Here is a 21,367-nt window from a genome sequence, read left to right as displayed (position 1 = left end):
ATAAAATACTGCCTCAGTAAATCTGGCAGTATTATCCATCAGCTTTCTTAACGACATATTGTGTCTCAAGTGACATTATGACAACAGTAGGGCAAAAAACCCATGCCTACAAACAGGTGTGTAACAAATCCATAACTTCCGTACCTAGCAAGAATTATGTAATTTGGGTCTATGATCACCAGGTTAACCAGCTGTAATGGGAGTTAAAAGTGGAAGAAACCACTTAGAAAAACAGTGGGAAGTATCAGAGTCTAGCAAGACAGAACCAGATATGGTTACTGAGTTTTGGATGGTGTGGACTTTGAAAGATCTTGTGCTGTAGATCTCTAAAGGTTTCCATTAGATATGGTTAGAACCAAAACTTCTATCCAATGGTAACTAAGAAATAGTTTCATCTGCTTATAATAACAAGAAAAAAGATTAGGGCAAAGGGCATAGAAGGAGAAAAAAGAAGATGTAAGGAAATGTATAGCAGGAATAAATAACATTTTAAATTGTTAGGTCAAAATGCTAAACTTCTCTCTATGGGACTCTCCAATCAGGAAGGACAATTGACTTGTGAGGCATTCTAAGTGAGTTGTGATGTTTGATCAAAAGAAATGGGGTATATGGGCTCACCAAATCATTGAATTTTTGAAGTGAGTGAGAACGTGGATGTCATCTGAACTTCTACAAAATCATGATCCACTACATATCCTCAATAATCACATCAATAAACAACTCATTAAGCTGACTATCTCAGAAAGAAATTGCTCATTTTTGGACAATTCTCCTTGTTCACAAATTTTTTGTAATGAACTGATATCTTTATTTCTTTCTAACCAACTAGTCTTGTTTCTACTCAAATTAGATATATTATTTTCTGACTAAATGTTCTTAGTTATTTCATCCATTCCTAATAACACATAATTAAGAACCTCTTTACTGTCTTATTTTGGTCACTATCTTACAAACACAGTTGATAACACAGATGATGTTTACAATCGCCCTATTTTGCATCTTCATTATCCTCTCCATTTTGGGGAGGCTCACAGTCACCACGTTCCTTATTTTTAGATAATCTGCTACTTTTTATGGATTTAATTTGCTGCAGTGTGAAAATAGCATAGACCAAATGAAAATTTATTGGAATGGTATTTTTAGTGTGCATGTTAAATTTCAAAGACTCGTAAATCAGTGGTGTGCTGGTAAATGTTTAACAACTGATTCTTGGGAAAACAACATTGATTTGAGTATTTCCCAATTTCGGTAATAAATGGTGGTAGCTTCTCCCATCATGGCCAATTTCAAGCTACCAATGTGACTGAAAATTTAAGTCTTCTCTCATGAGTCAATACAAGTCACACCATTACGTTTGGATTAGAGTGATGGAGAGGAGAAAGTAACAATAAAAGGAGCGAGGGGAAGAACTGATGAGAGGGAGAAATTGGGCTCCACCTGACAAGCTCTAATGTCACTTCAACTTCAACTTGAAAGGTTGTCAAGGGTTCAGGCATTGCTCTGCTTTGACTCTTACTATTCTGCCATTTCTGTGCAATCTGAAAACTGCACTATTAACATCATTTCCACTATCTTGCTCTGACTGCCACTGGATCGTTCCCCAAATTACTGCTCCTAAATTGTTCTCCATTAGCCCTCGGGGCTTATGTTTGAAAGGAAGGGCACTATCAAATGGTGGAGGGCTCTTATTCACATGACTGACTACAATAACCTTAACTACTACTGTTGCTTGTACTTCATTTTTTAATATTTAGGTAAGCAATTTTTTCTATATAATTACCAAGAAAATAATCTTACTCTATGTAGAGAGAAACTTCCTCTGATTTCCTTCTCCATACTCCATGTCTCCACAGAAGAATAGTTAAGTTGCCCAATTTATAGGCACTCATAATTGTTTATATAGGCACTATATGGCAATTGTCTATATATTTTTCGGTACAACCCCATTATATTGTAAATACTTGGAAAACAGAGGCAATATTCTATTACCAGGGCATAGTATGCTTCCTGGTACTATTTGTGAAAGGAAAGAAGGAAAGAAAGAAAGAAAGGAAGGAAAGAAAGAAAGAAAGAAAGGAAGGAAGGAAGGAAGGAAGGAAGAGAGAAAGAAAGAAAGGAAAGAGAGAAAGAGAGAAAGGAAAGAGAGAGGGAGGGAGGGAGGAAGGACAGGAGGGAGGGAGAGAGGAAGGAAGGAAGAAGGAAGGAAGGAAGGAAGAAAGAGAAAGACGTTTTAATCCTTATAGTTTGTACTATGTAATTTGGAAATGAATATATACTCTTTGGTTTACAAATAACAGATATTTTTAGCCTTTGATTGGTTTCTCCCTGCTAAAGATCACAAGCCTAATCCCCTTCCCTTCAGAGTTGATATGTGTTCAGAATATTCACAAATTTTAGTAGGAACTTAGAAGAATAATTTAGCCAAATTTAGTAAAGAAGAAATCGAACTTTATTTAGATGACTTGAGTATGACTTATTGTTTTGGAATATTCACCCCTCCCTTTCACTGGGATTAACAATTCCAAATTGACTGTGAATGTGAAATACTTACCAGCTACAGTTTCACTAACATTTTGCCCCTGCTTGGTCAAATGAGCCATTTGACTCTTTTCCTCATTTTGCACAGGCAAAGATACTGAAGCTTTTTTTTCTTTCCTTGGTTTATCCAAATTTGGGGGCAAGAAAAAGAATGGTATAGAAGAAATAATGGATATTAGTCCAGCCACAAGGAAACCAAGCCACCACGCACCAACCCAACGAGAGTCCTTAGGAGTTATTCTGATAGTGCCTAGAATAAAGAATTAGAAGAAGCCAGTCAAAAATCATTTTGAAATGTAAAAATTTCTGGTAATAATTGTAGTAATTGCTGTCCTCCATAGATGAAGAAAGTAAATGATGTTTCATCAATTCTGAGACACTCTTTTCTTTTTTTCACACTTTTTATCTTTGAAATAAGTGTAAGTCATGACATCTTACAATTGCTGTTGTCCAGGAGTCAGTCATGACATTGTTGTCATTGCCTGAGCCTGTGTGAACTTGGTGGCTTTTCTGGTGACATGACAACAGCAGCCACCATTGAACAGTTGAAGCCTGCAAACTATTTAAGGGCCATTTATGGAAAGCATGATACTCATTGTCTGAAAACTTCTATTGGCACCATCTCCTGAGGTCAAGAAACCAATGAAATTTACAGCACTTCGCAAGAAATTCTCAGAGCCAGTAGTGGGTTTTTTTCCCCCTAGAACCTGCATTTCCAACTCCTTGACAGCACAGAGGATGATAATGGTGAAGATATACGTATAATGAAAATCTGAGTTTAAAATTTAGACTCTAAATTTTAGGGATAATTTAACCATTTTATTTCAACAATATTTCCCTTTAAAGCTGTGTGAGTGCCATGTATGTGCTATATCTAAACAAGTATAAATGAGCTGTTTCAGTAAATATAAAGTTTCAGTATATATTTAAATTTATAAATATAAACATTCTAATAAGAAAGCATCACACACACACATACACACACACACACACACACACACCCCCCATAGATGTTTGAAGCACAATAATGGTGTTGTTACTCTTTGATCTATAAGAAAACTCTTTAATGTGAGAAAACATTGACTTGATATATAGAAATAAATTATTCTATTTATTGAAGTAGTTTTCAAATATATACAGCTCTGAGTTTAAAATTGATTTACATGTTCATATTATTCCATAATCAGCAACTCTGACAGACTGCAGAAATGATTGATAAAATCAGTGACTCCATCTACATGCTAAGTACTTATTCATCATCCGTCAGAAGTGTCATTTTGATAACATTTTTTTGTGTTCTATCCCTGGTGTACACATAGGAACTAGAGATCATAACCTGGCTAGACATAGCCTGCCAAAGTGTTTTCTTTTGTTCACACATTGTTTTAAAAATTGAAAACTTCCACATGAAAATCTGGATTCCAGGATTTTCTTGAAAACCAATCAGAAGATTTTGTCAATGCTGGATCCACATTTCTTCATGAAAAGAATAGGTTGAGGCTGAGCAGTATATGCACTTTCAGGTGTGTACAGAGGGCATTTCACCACCAACAATTCTTCCAAGTTTAACCACCACACCGAACACTCTTTATTCACTTACGTTATCTCGTTGGCTCCTTTGGCATTGGAGTTTGCCAAAATGTACATCACAATACATTTACATCATACCCATAACTGAATAAGAGAAGATATAATAAGGTCTAGACGTTCAGTGCTAGAAATGGGATCACCATGGACCTAAATACTGTTGAGTAGTGATTTCTGACTATAGAAAAGAGGTTACAAATCTATCATTCTAAAGACTTTAACCATTTATTTCTGGGTGCTTAGTGATAAAAACAAGGATGAACCTGGAAATGATCGAGTAGAAACACTTGGAATGTGAACCTACTCTAATTCACACATCCAAAATAGAAGACATAACACATTCCATCAGGTCCACATTTTAGCTTTATATTAAAATACTTTCAGATTGTGGTTATTGTTGGTCTGCTGTGATGTCTACTCTATGTAGTCCTGGTGAAATAGAAAATCAGATTTGTTTATTTCTAAACACTAATTACTTATATGTTAAGACAGATATCATACTGTTATGTTCTAAAAGAGATGGAAGATCAGTGGCACAAATATTTATGGCTTATTGTGACAAAGGCTACAATAAAGGCATGCTCTTGGTGATTAATAGGGACATTTAACTTGGGGCCAGTAGGAGGTGGTGAAGTAAGGCATCTCTGAAGAGGAGCCACATATTGGAAAAGACTTTAAGAACTATGCAAATTGAGACGGGAGAGAGGGTAAATGTGGGGAAGTGACTTTAGTAGGCACATTGAGAGACCTGGAATTATTTGGGGTGAAGTAATCTTAAGTTTGTTAAATTTTCTTATTTTGTGCTTAGTTGTAAAAGCCTGATGTAGATAGGAGCTGAAGTTTATTTTTATTCTAGTTATTAACACATTACCTATTTGTAACTTTTGACAATTAGTCAGCAAAGGGCCACTGAAAGAGTGAATTCAGTTATTTGAAAGAATGGTGTCATGTACTTGAAAAGCATTATCATGTTACCTTGTTCTGATTGTACTTACTCAGATCTACGTATCCAACATCCACATACATTTTAGAAAACAGAGATACGAGTAAAAAGCCAATGATTGGACCAATCATTGTTACTGCAAACAAATTACCTGAAAATATTACAAAACATTTTTATCAAATGCCAATAATACATGGTTCTTATTCAGTTTTTTAAAGTAATACAATATATTTTTCTAAGTAATTTTTAAAGTAAAAGAATGAGTTTAGGAGCACTGTTATTTCAAGGTACACCCAGGGAAAGAAACCATAAAATCTAATATTTTCTGTACATTACCTAAATAAAAAGAAGAATGTCCTTCTTTAGCAAAATCATCGATGTAAGAAATCCCCAAGGGTGTTATGGGTGTTTCCCCAATTCCACGAAGCATATTACCCAATAGAATATATATCCACATATGTGACCCAGATTCCTTTTCCCAACCTACGTAGACAAGAGAGTGTTTTATCTTAAACATTAATTTTAGCATTCCTTTTGAAAAGTCAACTAACTTAACCATTAATTATTCCATTTAAGAATTTTTTTGCTTTTTTTCTAATTATAAAATGATTTATAGTCACGTTACAAAATTTGACAATACAGAAAAGCACAAAGAAAACAAGTAAAAATTATCTGCCATCCCTCCACACACAGAGTACCACTTCTAATGTTTGTTTATATCTTTCACATTTTTAGTGAACATAAAAATATGCATAATATTCTTTATGTTCTCATATCAGGATTTTAATGACTGCATAATAGTGTGCTGAATAAGTTTCATCATTTATTTAATCAATTTTTTCTATGTACTCACACAATATTTCTAATTTTTCATTCTGTTAAACAGGGATGCCATGGCTATAATGATAAATAAATCCTTCTGCACATTCCTGATTATTTCCTTAAGATAAAGCAATAAAAGTAGAATTGCTGATTTAAGCAGTTATGCATATTTTTGTTCTTTACCATATTGAAAATTAACCTCCAAAAGAGAAATTTATACACTCCTCGTAACACATAAAATGTGTCTTTATCCTCTACCTCATTTCTTTTTATTTTTAATCTTTCCTATCTAGTAGGTAGGAAAATCTTTAACTAGTACTATAATTTATAATTAAAACTTATGATTTATGTTATAATAGGTAAAAATCTTGAATTGGTGTAAGAATTTGAATTTTTCTTAAGGAGTAAAATTGTTTTAACATATTTATACCACTTCCTCTTCTTTATATTAATTGCATATATTCTTTGCCAATTTCATATCAAAATATTCCTCTTTTCTTATTACTTCTAGAAGGTCTTTATATATAATATATATTAACACTATGATTTTTGTCTTACATATATAAGATGCAAATGTTTTTCCTATTTGTCTTTTAAATCAATTTTGCTAATGGATATCACAATCTTTTTTTTTTTTTTTTTTTTTTTTGCGGTACGCGGGCCTCTCACTGTTGTGGCCTCTCCTGTTGCGGAGCACAGGCTCCAGACGCGCAGGCTCAGCGGCCATGGCTCACGGGCCCAGCCGCTCCGCGGCATGTGGGATCCTCCCGGACCAGGGCACGAACCCGTGTCCCCTGCATCGGCAGGCGGACTCTCAACCACTGCGCCACCAGGGAAGCCCCCACAATCGTTTTTTAACGATGTAATTAAATTGTTAAATTTTAGAATATTTATTAGTGACACTAATATTCACTAGTGCCAGTTCAATTCTTACCTTTTCCCACTATCTCCAGTGATGTTCTATTGAGTAACAAATTTTGATTAATCAAACAAGTTGATAAGCTTGATGTTGAATTCTCTGATGGATTAATAGGGGTGTCTTTAGAATACCTGTAACTGTAAGAACATCACTATATTTACTGAGCATTTTCACTTTTCCCAGAAATACAGCGGAATCTTCCCCTTTATTTGCACCATTCTCTTCTCCAAATTATCAGGATACTCTGTCAGTTTCCCAGCTTATATTTTAGGAGTGGTGATGGGTAACAGTGAAATGGGAGTGTTCACTAAGAAGTATAATGCAGTACTCCCCAGGCAAGGTGGAGTACCATGTTGCTCTCATCCTAGCAGTGCTTATATTCTGGGCAACATATGAAATATCTTGGTTTCATGCTTTTAAAAAACTGCTAACTGTATTTATCAATCTTTTGAATTATCTTCAAAGATGGTTACAATCTAAAATTTCAAAATCAATTTATAATCACACACAGCCATATGCCTGACTCTTCAAAACTTAGTTTAAAAAGTTCTAATCCATTTGAATTTGATAAGGAAGCACTTAATAGGAACAATAGAATGGACCTAGAATAGGGACAAATGCTGATATTTAAAAATACATGAATGGACCGAAAGGTATTAAGCTTAGTAAAATAAGTCGGGCAGAGAAAGACAAATACTGTATATTTTCACTTACTTGTGAAATCTAAAAAAAAAAAGAACAAATATAACAAAACACAAACAGACTCACAGGTACAGAGAACAAACTAGTGGTTACCGGTGAGAAGAGGAGTGGGGGAAGGGGGGAATATAGGGTAAGGGCAGTTAAGAGGTACAAACTACTAGGTATAAAATAAGGAAGGAGACCTTCAAGATGATGGAGGAGTAAGATGCGGAGATCACCTTCCTCCCCACAGGTACATCAGAAAAACAACTACATGTGGAACAACTCCTACGGAACACCTACTGAACACTGGCAGAAGACCTCAGACTTCCCAAAAGGCAAGAAACTCCCCACGTACCTGGGTAGGGCAAAATAAAAAATAAAAACCAGAGACAAAAGAATAGGGACAGGACATGCACCTCTGGGAAAGAGCTGTGAAGGAGGAAAAGTTTCCACACACTAGGAAGCCCCTTCACTGGCAGAGACAGAGGGTGGGAGGGAAGCTTCGGAGCCATGGAAGAGAGCACAGTTTTAGCCACAGCCATTAGAGAAGAAAAAGAAATAAAAGGAATCCATCAGAAAAGAAGAAGTAAAGCTGTCACTGTTTGCAGATGCATGATACTAAACATAGAGAATCCTAAAGATGCTACCAGAAAACTACTAGAGCTAATCAATGAATCTGGTAAAGTTGCAGGATACAAAATTAATGCACAGAAATCTCTTGTATTCCTATACACTAATGATGAAAAATCAGAAAGAGAAATTAAGGAAACACTCCCATTTACCACTGCAACAAAAAGAATAAAATACCTAGGAATAAATCTACCTAAGGAGACAAAAGATGTGCATGCAGAAAACTATAAGACACTGATGAAAGAAATTAAAGATGATACCAACAGATGGAGAGATATACTATGTTCTTGGATTGGAAGAATCAACACTGTGAAAATGACTATACTACCAAAGTAATCTACAGATTCAATGCAATCCTAATCAAATTACCAATGGCATTTTTCACAGTACTAGAATAAAAAAATTCACAATTTGTATGGAAACACAAAAGACACTGAATAGCCAAAGCAATCTTGAGAAAGAAAAAGGGAGCTGGAGGAATCAGGCTCCTATACTACAAACTACAGTAATCAAGACAGTATGGTACTGGCACAAAAACAGAAATATAGATCAAAGGAACAAGATAGAAAGCCCAGAGATAAACCCATGCACATATGGTCACCTTATTTTTGATAAAGGAGGCAAGAATATACAATGGAGAAAAGACAGCCTCTTCAATAAGTCATGCTGGGATAACTGGACAGCTACATGTAAAAGAATGAAATTATAACACTCCCTAACACCATACACAAAAATAAACTCAAAATGGAATAAAGACATAAATGTAAGGCCAGACACTATAAAACTCTTAGAGGAAAACATAGGCAGAACACTCTAGGACATAAATCACAGCAAGATCCTTTTGGACCCACCTCCTAGAGAAATGGAAATAAAAACAAAAATAAGCAAATCGGACCTAATGAAACTTCAAAGCTTTTGCACAGCAAAGGAAACCATAAACAAGACGAAAAGACAACCCTCAGAATGGGAGAAAATATTTGCAAATGAAGCAACTGACAAAGGATTAATCTCCAAAATTTACAAGCAGCTCATGCAACTCAATGTGAAAAAAGCAACCGAATCCAGAAATGGGCTGAGACCTAAACGGACATTTCTCCAAATAAGATATACGGATTGCCAACAAACACATGAAAGGATGCTCAACATCACTAATCATTAGAGAAATGCAAATCAAAACTACAATGAGGTATCACCTCACTCCAGTCAGAATGGCCATCATCAAAAAATCTACCAACAATAAATGTTGGAGAGGGTGTAGAGAAAAGGGAACCCTCTTGCACTGTTGGTGGGAATGTAAATTGATATAACCACTATGGAGAACAGTATGGAGGTTCCTTAAAAAACTAAAAATAGAACTACCATATGACCCAGCAATCCCACTACTGGGCATATACCCTGAGAAAACCATAACTGAAAAAGAGTCATGTACCAAAATGTTCATTGCAGCTCTACTTACAATAATCAGGATATGGATGCAACCTACATGTCCATCAACAGATGAATGGATAAAGAAGATGTGGCACATATATACAATGGAATACTACTCAGCCATAAAAAGAAACAAAATTGAGTTATTTGTAGTGAGGTGGATGGACCTAGAGTCTGTCATACAAAGTGAAGTAAGTCAGAAAGAGAAAAACAAATACTGTATGTTAACACATGTATATGGAATCTAAAAAAAAGGTTCTGAAGAACCTAGGGGCAGGACAGGAATAAAGACGCAGACATAGAGAATGGACTTGAGGACACAGGGAGGGGGAAGGGTAAGCTGGGACGAAGTGAGAGAGTGGCATGGACATATATACCCTACCAAATGTAAAATAGATAGCTAGTTGGAAGCAGCCGCATAGCACAGGGAGATCAGCTCGGTGCTTTGTGACCACCTAGCGGAGTGGGATAGGGAGGATGAGAGGGAAACACAAGAGACAGGAGATATGGGGATATGTGTATATGTATAGCTGCTTCACTTTGTTATAAAGCAGAAACTAACATCCCATTGTAAAGCAATTATATTCCAATAAAGATGTTAAAAAAAGAAATAAGATACAAAGATGTACAGCACAGGGAATATAGCCAAAATTTTATAACTATAAATGGAGTATAATCTATAAAAATAATGAATCACTATGTTGTACACCTGATACTAATATAAATTGTCCATTATACTTCAATAAAATATATAAATTAAAAATACTGAGGTACCCTGTGAAGTCTGAGGGCAACTTACTCTATGCCAGGCATTATGCTCAGCTCCAAATCACTAGAAATAAAACACACGGTTTTTTTACTTAAAACATCTTACACCCCCTAAGGTAAACATATACAATCAAAGATATGATAAGGTTAATATACCAGGTCCTGAGTTTTCGTAAAGGAAAAAGGGATTATCAGCTTGGCTTGCAGGTTTGGAAAGATGTGGATTAGAGAAGACTTCACAGTGAGGATTCCATATGAGATGTGTCTTGAAGATGGATAGTTTAATAGACAAAGAAAATCATTCAAAGCTGTAGAAACACTATGAACAAAGCTATGACATATTATGGCACATTTGGCAAACTGTAGGCCTAGAGTGTGGTCCTCAGTCATTGGAAGCAGTGTAAAATAAAGCTAGGAAGATAGTCAAGGACCAAATCAGTGAGTGACCTGTATATGCAAATGAGCTTAGATATGCAAATGAACCTAGATAGTAATTCATAGGCAAAAGGCTTTCAATACTTTGTTACTAACAATGAGAAATATATTTTGCATCACAATCACAATACATGGATATCCACACACACACAAATTTATGTACAACCAAAACAAAAGTTTCACAGAATAATATTTATCCCCACTCTCATTGTGTTTTCTTCTATTCTATTCTATCCTATCCTATCCTATCCAAAAATTGTTGGTCTTAATAATCTTAATTGATTTCTTGGTCCATGAGTGGTTCAGGATCTGAAGTTTGAAAAATCCTGCTCTAGGATACGGGACTTTCCTGGTGGTCCAGTGGATCAGAGTCTGAGCTCCCAGGGCAGGTGGCCTGGGTTTAATCCCTGGTTGGGGAACTAGATCCTGCATGCTGCAGCTAAGAAGTCCACATGCCGCAAGTAAGACCTGGTGCAGCCAAAATAAATAAATATCAAAAATAAAGAAAAATACTGCTCTAGGATATTGGGAGTTTTAAGTGGTAGTAAAAAAATTAGATTCTTATTTTTTAAATCAATACTGTAGTATAGAATATGAGTTAGAATGAAGTGGAGTTGGGAGGCAAAAAGTCCAGGCCAGAGATGATAGAATCCTCTATCAGGTTAAGGGCAACAACTATGACAGAGAGCAGGCAGAATAAGCAAGATTTGGTGACCACTGGTCATGTGTATTGAAGTAAAGAATAAGTCTAGGATGAGACCCTTGACTTTAGTTTGAGTTCCTCTGTGGCTAAATGAATCATTGCTGAAAGAGTGAATGTGAAAAATCTGAGCTGGTGATGGCACAGGGATGAATTCTGTTCTGAATATATGGATGCAAAATGTTTGTAGGATGTTAGGTTGGAGATACCCATGAGGTGGTTGGTTATATAGATCTTGAGTATAAGATAAACTCACTGTGTACAGTGATAGTTGCATTTAATGCATGTACTCCACACAAATCATGTAGAATGAAAAGTGAAGAAGATTGAAGAGGGAGCTTAGGCAATACTGACCTTATGGTGTCAGTAGCAGAAGGAAAAGATGGGCATGATGGAGAAGCCAAAAGGAGGAAATAAATCAAGAGAGAGTAATATGATGAAAATAAGAAGGAACAGCACCAGGAAGAAGAAAGAACTTATGAGGGTCAAATAGAGTAATTAATATAGTAACCAAAAGGCATGGCTGTTGGCGTTGATAATGAGTAAGTAATTGATATCTTTAGCAGAAACTGCTCATTGGCTCTCAATATCCATTCTTCTTTCCTTCTATGGTAACAGAACCTGGGATCTTTAGCTGGGAAGGGGACACCTGAAGTAAGGTCTATTTTTCTCAATGACTTTCTATCTGAATGTGAGGTGTAACAAAGTTCTGGCTAATGTGAAGTTGGTAGAAGGGTTATGCTTCTGAAAATATTTCTTAAGCCTCAGCCTGTGTGCCTTCTGTTTCTTCTTATTCTTCTTCCCTTCTATCCTGTTGCAAGGAACAACATTGCCACAATTTAGACCGTGAAGTCAAGGCCAGTCAAGGGCTGGGTTGGCTACAATTTTTATGTAAACAATAAGCTCTTATCTTATTTAAGCCATCACTATTTTTGGTTTCCTGTCATTAGTATCTGACTCTAATTAAAACTACACAGTGACTTAGGAAGAAGTCTCAGTGGAGATGGTAGTGGGAAAACCCATACCGCAGTGAGTTGAGTGGTGAAGTTGTAAGCAGCTTTTGGCAGGAAAGAGGTTCTGCAGGAGGCCCCTTTGTCCTGTCACTTTAGCAAAACTAGATTGTAACTAACATTTAAATCAGGCGCCCCATACTCTACTCATCACCAACCCAAGTACACCTTTCAAATCTTTTGATCACACAATACCTTGCCTAACCTGTTGGTTCTTTCTGTAGATCAAAGTAGAAATGAAGAATGAGTAATTAACAGATGACCAGATCTCTTCCCTAGCTTTCCCTTCAGTAATCTCATGAACAAACTATGTGAACAAGATAGCATCTAAAGAAAAATCACAAGAAGCCAACAAGCCTGAACACAGTGGGGGATGGTGACGACTTTGACCCTCTATCTCAATGATTAACTGACATTACTTCTCTTTTCCCTTTAAAAACTTTTATAGCCAAACAGAATCATGGGAGTTGGTTTGGGGGGACATGAGTCCACCTTCTCCCTAGATTGTTGGCATTCTGATTAAAAGCAACTTGCCTTTCTACCAACAATTGCCTCTCAGGTATTGATTTTCGAGTGGTGAGCAGCTAGACCTGAGTTTGGTAACAAAGACTTATTAAATATTATCAAAATCTTGTAGGCAAAGACATGAAATACATATCATACTAAAAAGCTTATTTATTTTCTGTGAAACTACTCATTTATTGCTATTCATATTTTAATATCAATGAGAGTCATGGTAGATAAAACAATTTAATTATTACATAGAAAATATACTCCATTTCTACACACACTTAGTGGATATTCTTCTCAAAAGGGGACTGCTTATTTAAAAGGAAAAAAATAAAATTCTACCATTAATTTACAAGGAAATGATCACTGATGGCATAGAGCCACTTACTATCCCATGAAGAAATGAGGTAAAGCAGTCAAAATACTTCCAATTCCCATAACGAAGCAACCAATTCCGATTAGTTTTGGTCTGTGTAATTTGGCTCCAAAGTAACTCACAAATAAAATCACAAGCAAATTTCCTAGAAAGAAAACAAAATTATTTTGATATGATTGATTATAGCAAACAGTGACTGAGTCCAATTTTGTGTCCAGTAGAATGGAAGGCCACAGAATGGATAAAAATAGAGCATAAGACATGGTACCATTCCTCAAAGATCGGGTAATTTTTTTTTTTTAAATAGACTCTGCCTTTATTTATTTATTCATTCATTCATTTATTATTTACTTATTTATTTATTTTGGCTGTGTTGGGTCTTTGTTGCTGTGCGCGGGCTTTCTCTAGTTGTGGCGAGCTGGGGCTACTCTGTTGTGATGCGTAGCCTTCTCGCTGTGGTGGCTTCTCTTGTTGTGGAGCCTGGGCTCTAGGCACGCGGGCTTCAGTAGTTGCAGCACATGAGCTCTGTAGTTGCGGCACCTGAGATCAGTACTTGTGGCACGTGGGCTCAGTAGTTTTGGCTCATGGGCTTAGTTGCTCTGTGGCATGTGGGATCTTCCCAGACCAGGGATCGAACCCGTGTACCCTGCATTGGCAGGTGGATTCTTAACCACTGCACCACTGGGGAAGTCCCCGGGTAATTTAATTACCCGGGATGAAACTCACTTACCTTAAGCCACTCACTATAAAGTTGTGTGGTGTTAATAATAAGCAGAATTGACTTTAGATAAGAACTAAAGTACTTGAATTACTTGGCGATATTAGTGAAGCAAAATTTTATGAAGAATTTGGAGTTGAGTGGGTTGTACTGGAATGGAGAAAAATGGACAAAAATACCTGAGGGAAGGTATTTATTCATGCATTTTTCATTCACTCCTAGAAATCTTTAAATTCTTATTAAGTACCTGTCATGGGGTTAGAAGCCAGAAATAGAGGAAAAGAATAAACAGTGCATGGTATCTGCTCTAAAAGAACTTACCTACCAGTGACAAAAATAGATAAATGGACCGAAGTACTCTTAGACCACAGAAAGCGGAAGCTTAAATTAATTAGAGGTTTCAGGAAAGTTTCCTGGAGGAGAGGTCACTTGAGATTTAATGTTAGCTATAAGTTATTTAGATTCAAAAGAGGAAAAAGACCAATCTAAGTGGTGGTAGTCATGACCAATTCCAGTCCATCTGGAGCTACAAGTATAATAACGAACAGACAACAACCAAGAATTACTGAACATTTGATGGAAAAAAATAACATGAAGTAAAAGCACCAAACTGAACCAGCAGATAAAGTAACCCATGAAGAAAACAGTTAAATGAGGAAACTAAGAAGAGAAGACATTTTGAAAAAATCCAGTTAGTATCTCTAGAGGTACAAAGGTATGTTGCATCCATAAAATAAGAACTAGCAGACTAAAAATAATAAAAGAACAATAAAGTATTGTTGAAAATTTTAAATACTCTACAGAAATGTACATATTGGGACCTGATACAATAAGATGAAAGATGGCATCAGCAAAGACTGATGGAGTTTCAAGAAAAAAAAAAGGTCGAATTTTAGAAAGAAAAACTTAAAGTGAAAAAATAGCCAGAAAATTTAATATTCATATATGTTTCAGAAGAAAATAGAGGGGACGGAACAAATTTAAATATAGAAAATAAATTTCCTGAGGTAAAGGAAGGCTTAAGACATCAGATAAAAATTTCTACATTTCTCCAGCATAAATAATGTAAAAGAGACCATCCTAGGTATATGTTGGTAAAATTTCTGAAATTCAGGCATAAAGAAGAGGTCCTGTCAGTGCATGACAATGATACTGGTAATGATTTCTTATGTATAATATTGTGTTATAACACAGTAGATACATGTTTTTAATGTTCTGAGAAAAAAAGATTCTGAAGTTTTAATTTCATACTCAAATTATCAGTTGACTATGATAGTAAAATAAATACATTTTCCAACATGCAAGGGCTCAGAAAATATGTCTTATGTTCAATTATTTCTGGAAAAAAAAAGCTACTTGAAGATATACTCCAGAAAAACTAAAGATGAGACTTGAAGTCATAAGGTTCAAGAAATAGTGTTAAGAAGGAAACCAGTAAAACTTATAACCATGTCCAACTAATTGCTTTTAAATAGCTACAAAGTTTAACAAAGATAATAAGAATCAATTCCTCAATATAAAGAGATATACAATGAATTAGAATTTAAAGCTAATCACAGTCTAATACTAAAGTTCTAGATGGTTTCATTAAACCTAGAAGGTGGAAAAGTGAAGGATATGTATGGTGTAATAGCCTCTGAATCATGAAAAGGCAGAATTCATGACCAAAAGATAGATGGGTCTTCCTTTACACAATTATTTTTTAAACATTCAATAAACAAGTATATTTTTAAAAGGTTAAAAGATAAAGAGCAAACTTGTAAAAAATATGTGTAATCTATACAACAGACATACATTTTGAATCCCTTCAAATCATTAAAAGGCGGGGGGGAGGAAAATGGGCAGAGGTAATCAGCGACCAGTTCATAAAGTAAGAGAAAAGAATGTTAAATAATTATATAAAACCTCACTGTTATTGGAGAAATCCAAATTAAAATGAAGACAACAAAACAATATACTCAATGTTCTAAAAAAAAAGACTTTTAACCCCAAATTTTATACCCAGTTCAACAGTAGACCCTAACAAAGATTGCTTCAAAATTGTTCTCCTCTCCTCAAATCATCAGAATCATAATCCTCTCTCCAACATTTTTTTGCACTAGGACATCTTGAGAAAGAGAAGTTTTAGCCCTGCAAAATATTAGTTTGCAGGCAACGAGTTTGTGTAAATCAGGGTTTTCTAACTTCTATACTTTTGACATTCTGGACTAGGTAATTCTTTGTTTTGGAGGCTGTCTTGTGCATTGTGGGATGTTTCAAGGCATCCCTGGCCTCTACCACTAGATGCCAGTGACATTCCCTAATCCTCAGCAATGACAACCAAAAATATCTCCAGATATTGCCAAATTGCCCCTGGGCAGGGGGTGGGGATGGGGGCAATTTACCCCTGGTTAAGGATCAGTGGTGTAGAGCGTATGTGAACACTTTTTTACCTCTGCAAATCTCGTTACTAAGTAATAATCAAAACAGAAACAAAAATTACCCATTTCAAAGCTTCCATCAATTAAGCCAACAGTAGAAGATGATATGTCAAATCTCCTTTCTATTTGAGTGATGGAACCTTTCATAATGATTGCACTTAGTGTCTTAGAAATAAAGCTGAGTGACAGGGCTGCCAAGAACATCTAAGAAAAAGCAGAAGGAAAGGGAAAAATAATTAATCATAAGGTCACATAATGCTTATATATGCATAGAATTAAAATAGCGTTTCTTCTTTACTTAGTAATATTTTTATTATAAAAAGCATACCCACCTTTCTTCTATTGCAGTTGGTACTTCTTAGTCCTTTTAACATTAACATCAGTGTACCGATAAAGTACCATTTTCTTTCTTCCTTTCTTTTTAAAGCCAATTTAGTTAGTTATTCCAACTGTGCTGCACGGTATGTGGGATCTTAGTCCTCAATCAGGGATGGAACCTGCACCCCTGCATTGGGAGCACGGAGCCTTAAGCACTGGACCGCCAGGGAAGTCCCTCATTTTCTAACTTGGTAACAATATCAGATTATTAGAGCAGGACAGTCAAAGTTGTTATTTTTTAATTAATGTCATTAGCTGATTTCTAAGAAGCTAGATAATGATGTGAGATGGCCAGGATGACAAGCTATTCTTTAGTCCCAAATGAACAGCAAAGGCGAACTGTGAGGGGAGTCGCTAGACATTCTCAAAGGTAGTATTTCCAGGAAGTCAGCTGAAAAAATTTTCATTTATAAAACCTCGCTAATATTGGAGAAAACCAAATTAAAATGAAGACAACAAAGCAATATAGTCAGTGTTCTAAAAAAAATAGAAGACTTTCAAGCCCACTGGTTATAGATGTTTTATTTTCACTTTGATTTTAACAAAATTTATCTATTCATCTTTCTTACAGCCCACACTTATATCCATAAGTAAATTCCTTTTACATCCAGTATTATTACCCAGAGTCACAGGATCATCATAAGATTCAGCAATCCCACTTCTGGGTATATATCCAAAAGACTTAAAAAAAGGATCTCAAAGAGATATTTGCACATCCCTGTTTACCACAGCATTATTCAAAATATCCAGGAGGTAGAAGCAATCCAGATGTCCATCAACAGATGAATGGATGAGGAAAATATGGTATATACATATAATGGAATATTATGCAGCCTTAAAAGGAAGGAAATCCTATCACATGCTACAACATGGCTGAGCCTCAAAAATATTATGCTTAGTGAAATAAACCAGTCACAAAAGGACAAATATTGTATGATTCCGCCCATATGAAGTATTTAAAGAAGTCAAAATCATAGAAGCAGAAAATAAAAATTCAGTTCCCCAAAACTGGAAGAAGACAAGAGAGAGTATTAGTATTTAGTAAGTATAGAATTTCAGTGTTGCAGGATGAAAAGAGATTTGTTGTACGACAATATGAATATACCTAATACCACTGAACTGTACCTTCAAAAATTGGTTAAGATGGTAAATTTAACATTATATGTTTTACCACAATAAAAAATGCATTTTCCCGTTGAAAAAAATGTGGGTGGTCTTTTGCTGAGAGAAGTAACATGTCCCACTGGATATATTCAAAGTGTTACTGGCTGAAGGGTAATGGTACATTACTACATAATTTCATTTTTTTCCCATAACTTCACTGTGTTTTTGTCCCCTGACCTGTGAAGTTTTATACAGATGTAGAACTTCTTGGTAAACCTTCCCTCCTCCATTCCTCTCCCCACCCTTTACTTAAAGTTCTGTTCTTTTATATAAATATAAATAAATAAATCATATATATATATAAACATATATATTATATGTGTGTGTGTGTGTGTGTACAGCCATGGGAGAATTTTTTATTTTATTGAGTTTGTTGCCTCCTTTCAAGAGTGGTGAATGAAAATATCTAATACCTAGTGATTCTTGCCTGTCTGCTTTGTTTTACATATGGAAGCTCCCGTTTCCTTGTCTCTGAATATTCAGTCTTTGTGAAGCCTATCTGGGATGGAGAGGCAGAAATCTTTAGCAGTAGGGTAGTTAAGAGTTAATCTGCATATGGGCACCTCACTTCTTCATGAGTGTTGCCAGCCACTTGAGACACCGTTCTGCTCCATATGCCCGGGAGGGCATCCGCCCACGCTCACTACCTCCTGCCCAGGGTAGATGTCTCTGCTATTTGCTGCTTGCACTAAGTGGGGGAAGGTAATTTGATGATCAGGGAAGATGTTAAACAAGGAAAGAAGCATGTTTTCTCTGATTGAGTGGAATAGCCTATACAACCTGTCGGTGGTCCCTGGGACCTCTCTTGATCCCATTATCTGTGGCTTTTGCCTTTGAAACATGCTTGGAAGCCATGTCCATTTTTTTTCAGGTTTCTTTTCCTGCACTTGTCTTGGGCTGTGATTTCTTTCTTTAGCCTAATTCTTTCTACTTCTTACTTTTTAGAAAACTCTCATACTTTCTGATTTACAGAATGTATCTCTTCTTGTTTTCTAGCACATCTACAAGTTGCCTTTAATACATTTTACATTATTTATTAAAATTGGAGGGGGGAGGAGAAGGCTTCAACCTTATTATTCTGTCTGCCTTATTGAGCTAGAAGTCAAGTTCTGCCTTTCCTTCTCTAATAAATAGAAAAAAAATGTTATCAGGCTCCTATCAAACTCAGATGCCTGACACATAATGAGTACGTATTCAATAAATGTTTTTTGGTTGTTGAATAAATTGTTATTCCCCAAATTTAGGTTATAAATCTGGTACAGAGCTTACATGTAGTGAAACCTCTCATTTCCTAGTTTCCTCAGCTTTTAGATGGAGATAATTACAGTAAAATTGTTGTGAAGATTAATTAAAATAATATACATAAAATTTTGGGCACATAGTATTGAGAAATGTCTGTTTTTATTATCACTTTGAGCTATCATCATTCAGTTTTTGGCTGTAAGTTTGGTCAAATAAAAATAGGACTCTGATTATTTAGCCAAACACATTTTTTGTCAGGCACTATTTCAGGTGCTGCAGAATCAGTAATGAGCATACTGGCAAAATGATTTATTGATTATTAAAGAAATACTGAGGCAAACTTTTACCTAAATCCTTATCATCAAAACACTAATTGGTAAAATCAAAGAGGAGGGAGTTTCATAAAGTAACAGGACATCTCAGTAAGCAGATACAAGCATAACCAGATGTAAAACCTGTCCTATATAAGAGCAGCTTTCTAAAAGTTCAGAGAAAGATTTTGTAATGTCCATGTCTTCAATCTTAAAAGGAAGATTAGCTCAAGACAAAAGAGAGACTCAATAAAGTCAAAATTCGTACAGTATAATCCTAAATTGGTTTTACAAAGAAGAAAAGGGTAACAGATGCAAACACAATGGCTACAGCAGGATTCCTCCAATAAGCTAGGATTTTAGAAGGATATGAAATGAGTTAATATAGACAGATTTATAAATGTGCTTTCTTTTACTCTATAACCCTGAGAGATGGGCATTTTTAACCATGTTCCTAATGTAAGGCTGAATTTCAGAGAAAGAATGATATGATGATTTTCTCAGAACATAAAAAATTAAATAATAATAAAACTGAAATCTCCAATGAAAAATATTAAAAGACAAAAGCATAAGGATAGAGAATTTAAGATTGAGAGATTTCAAAACAGAGATACGAATGTTCACAATCATCAAATAGATTTTAAAATATCACAGGCAGAAAGACACAGCTAGCATTGAGATAAGAGGTAAAGTCTATATTTACCTGCAGTCGTGGCAGGTCAGTCCTTTGTTTATGATGGCAAGAGTCTTAGGATTAAGGTCAGAAAACAGTTCCAAGTTTCTACATTGCCATATGTACAGCCATGATTAACTCAGTTAACTCATAGGAACCTCAAACAAATTTACTCAGCAAACATTTATCGAGCAGCTACAATATGGCAGTTCCTCCACTAAACCTTGGAGTTGAGACAGGCACAGAGTAAGAAAGGAAATAAAAGCAATTAAGACGTAATAAATGCCCCCAAAGAACTAATGTTTCCCTGGGCCAATAAACAATTAATGCCAGTATAATAATGTAATGAGTACTGTAATTGCTATACAGTTTTAAATTTATGAGTACACAGAAAAAAGTGATTAATTCTTTCTACACAGGTCAAAGTTTCTATAGATGTGCTAACATTTAAACTAAGTCTTTAGGGGTTAATAGAAGCTTAGAAACCGAAGAAGAAATAAACACTTAAAACAAAATAGGAAACACATGAAAAGCCCCAGAGTAGTGGAAGAACACAGATCATTTGAAAAACAAAAAGAGTATCTGTGGGTGGAATATAAGGATAGAAGTATGCCAACCATTGGGAGATCAATCTGTATTTTTAAATGTGATGTAAGGAGATTAAATTTTAGAGGGCTAATTCTGGTAGCCATGAGGAAAATGAATTTATGGCAAATAAATTAATTAGAAAGCTGATTTCAGAAAAAAAGATGAGCAGAGATGGGAAGAGAGGACTAAAAGGTTACAGACACACTCGGAAAAAGTTTAAGAGGAGAACCAATAAGATGTGGGAATAATGGAAAATAAGTATTCTGATTTTGTTTTATAGTTTGTATAATTGTATGTAGTAATACTATTATTGGGGATGAGAAAAAGAGAAGTCTTAGGGTTAAAGACAATGAAATCATCTTTTCAAAACTCAAATTTGAGATGTCTAAAAATAAACATCTACCAAATAGACACAACTAAGGCAGGGTTTGTGCTCAAGAGAGAGTTTTGTCTGGAAGTAGTTTTGAGATTTACCAGGGGATAACTGTACAATTAATCCATATTCAGGCTTATTCCATTAAAA

The 21,367-nt window shown here is 35.4% G+C and overlaps 1 protein-coding gene across 1 annotated transcript in view; it reads right to left on the bottom strand.

Annotated features, from left to right (window-relative positions):
- Positions 1-21,367, bottom strand: part of LOC137201697 (solute carrier organic anion transporter family member 1B3-like) — a 59,265-nt gene that overhangs the window by 20,851 nt on the left and 17,047 nt on the right. Inside the window, exons 3-8 of the mRNA XM_067695856.1 lie at positions 16,551-16,692; positions 13,363-13,495; positions 6,825-6,946; positions 5,405-5,551; positions 5,121-5,219; positions 2,552-2,788 (exon numbers count right to left, since the gene is read on the bottom strand). Coding sequence (XP_067551957.1) covers positions 2,552-2,788; positions 5,121-5,219; positions 5,405-5,551; positions 6,825-6,946; positions 13,363-13,495; positions 16,551-16,692 — 880 coding nt within the window. The remainder of the gene's footprint in view (positions 1-2,551; positions 2,789-5,120; positions 5,220-5,404; positions 5,552-6,824; positions 6,947-13,362; positions 13,496-16,550; positions 16,693-21,367) is intronic.

Source organism: Pseudorca crassidens, chromosome 11 (assembly GCF_039906515.1).
Source record: "Pseudorca crassidens isolate mPseCra1 chromosome 11, mPseCra1.hap1, whole genome shotgun sequence".
NCBI lineage: Eukaryota > Metazoa > Chordata > Mammalia > Artiodactyla > Delphinidae > Pseudorca > Pseudorca crassidens.
This window is presented reverse-complemented; position numbering and strand designations above follow the sequence as displayed.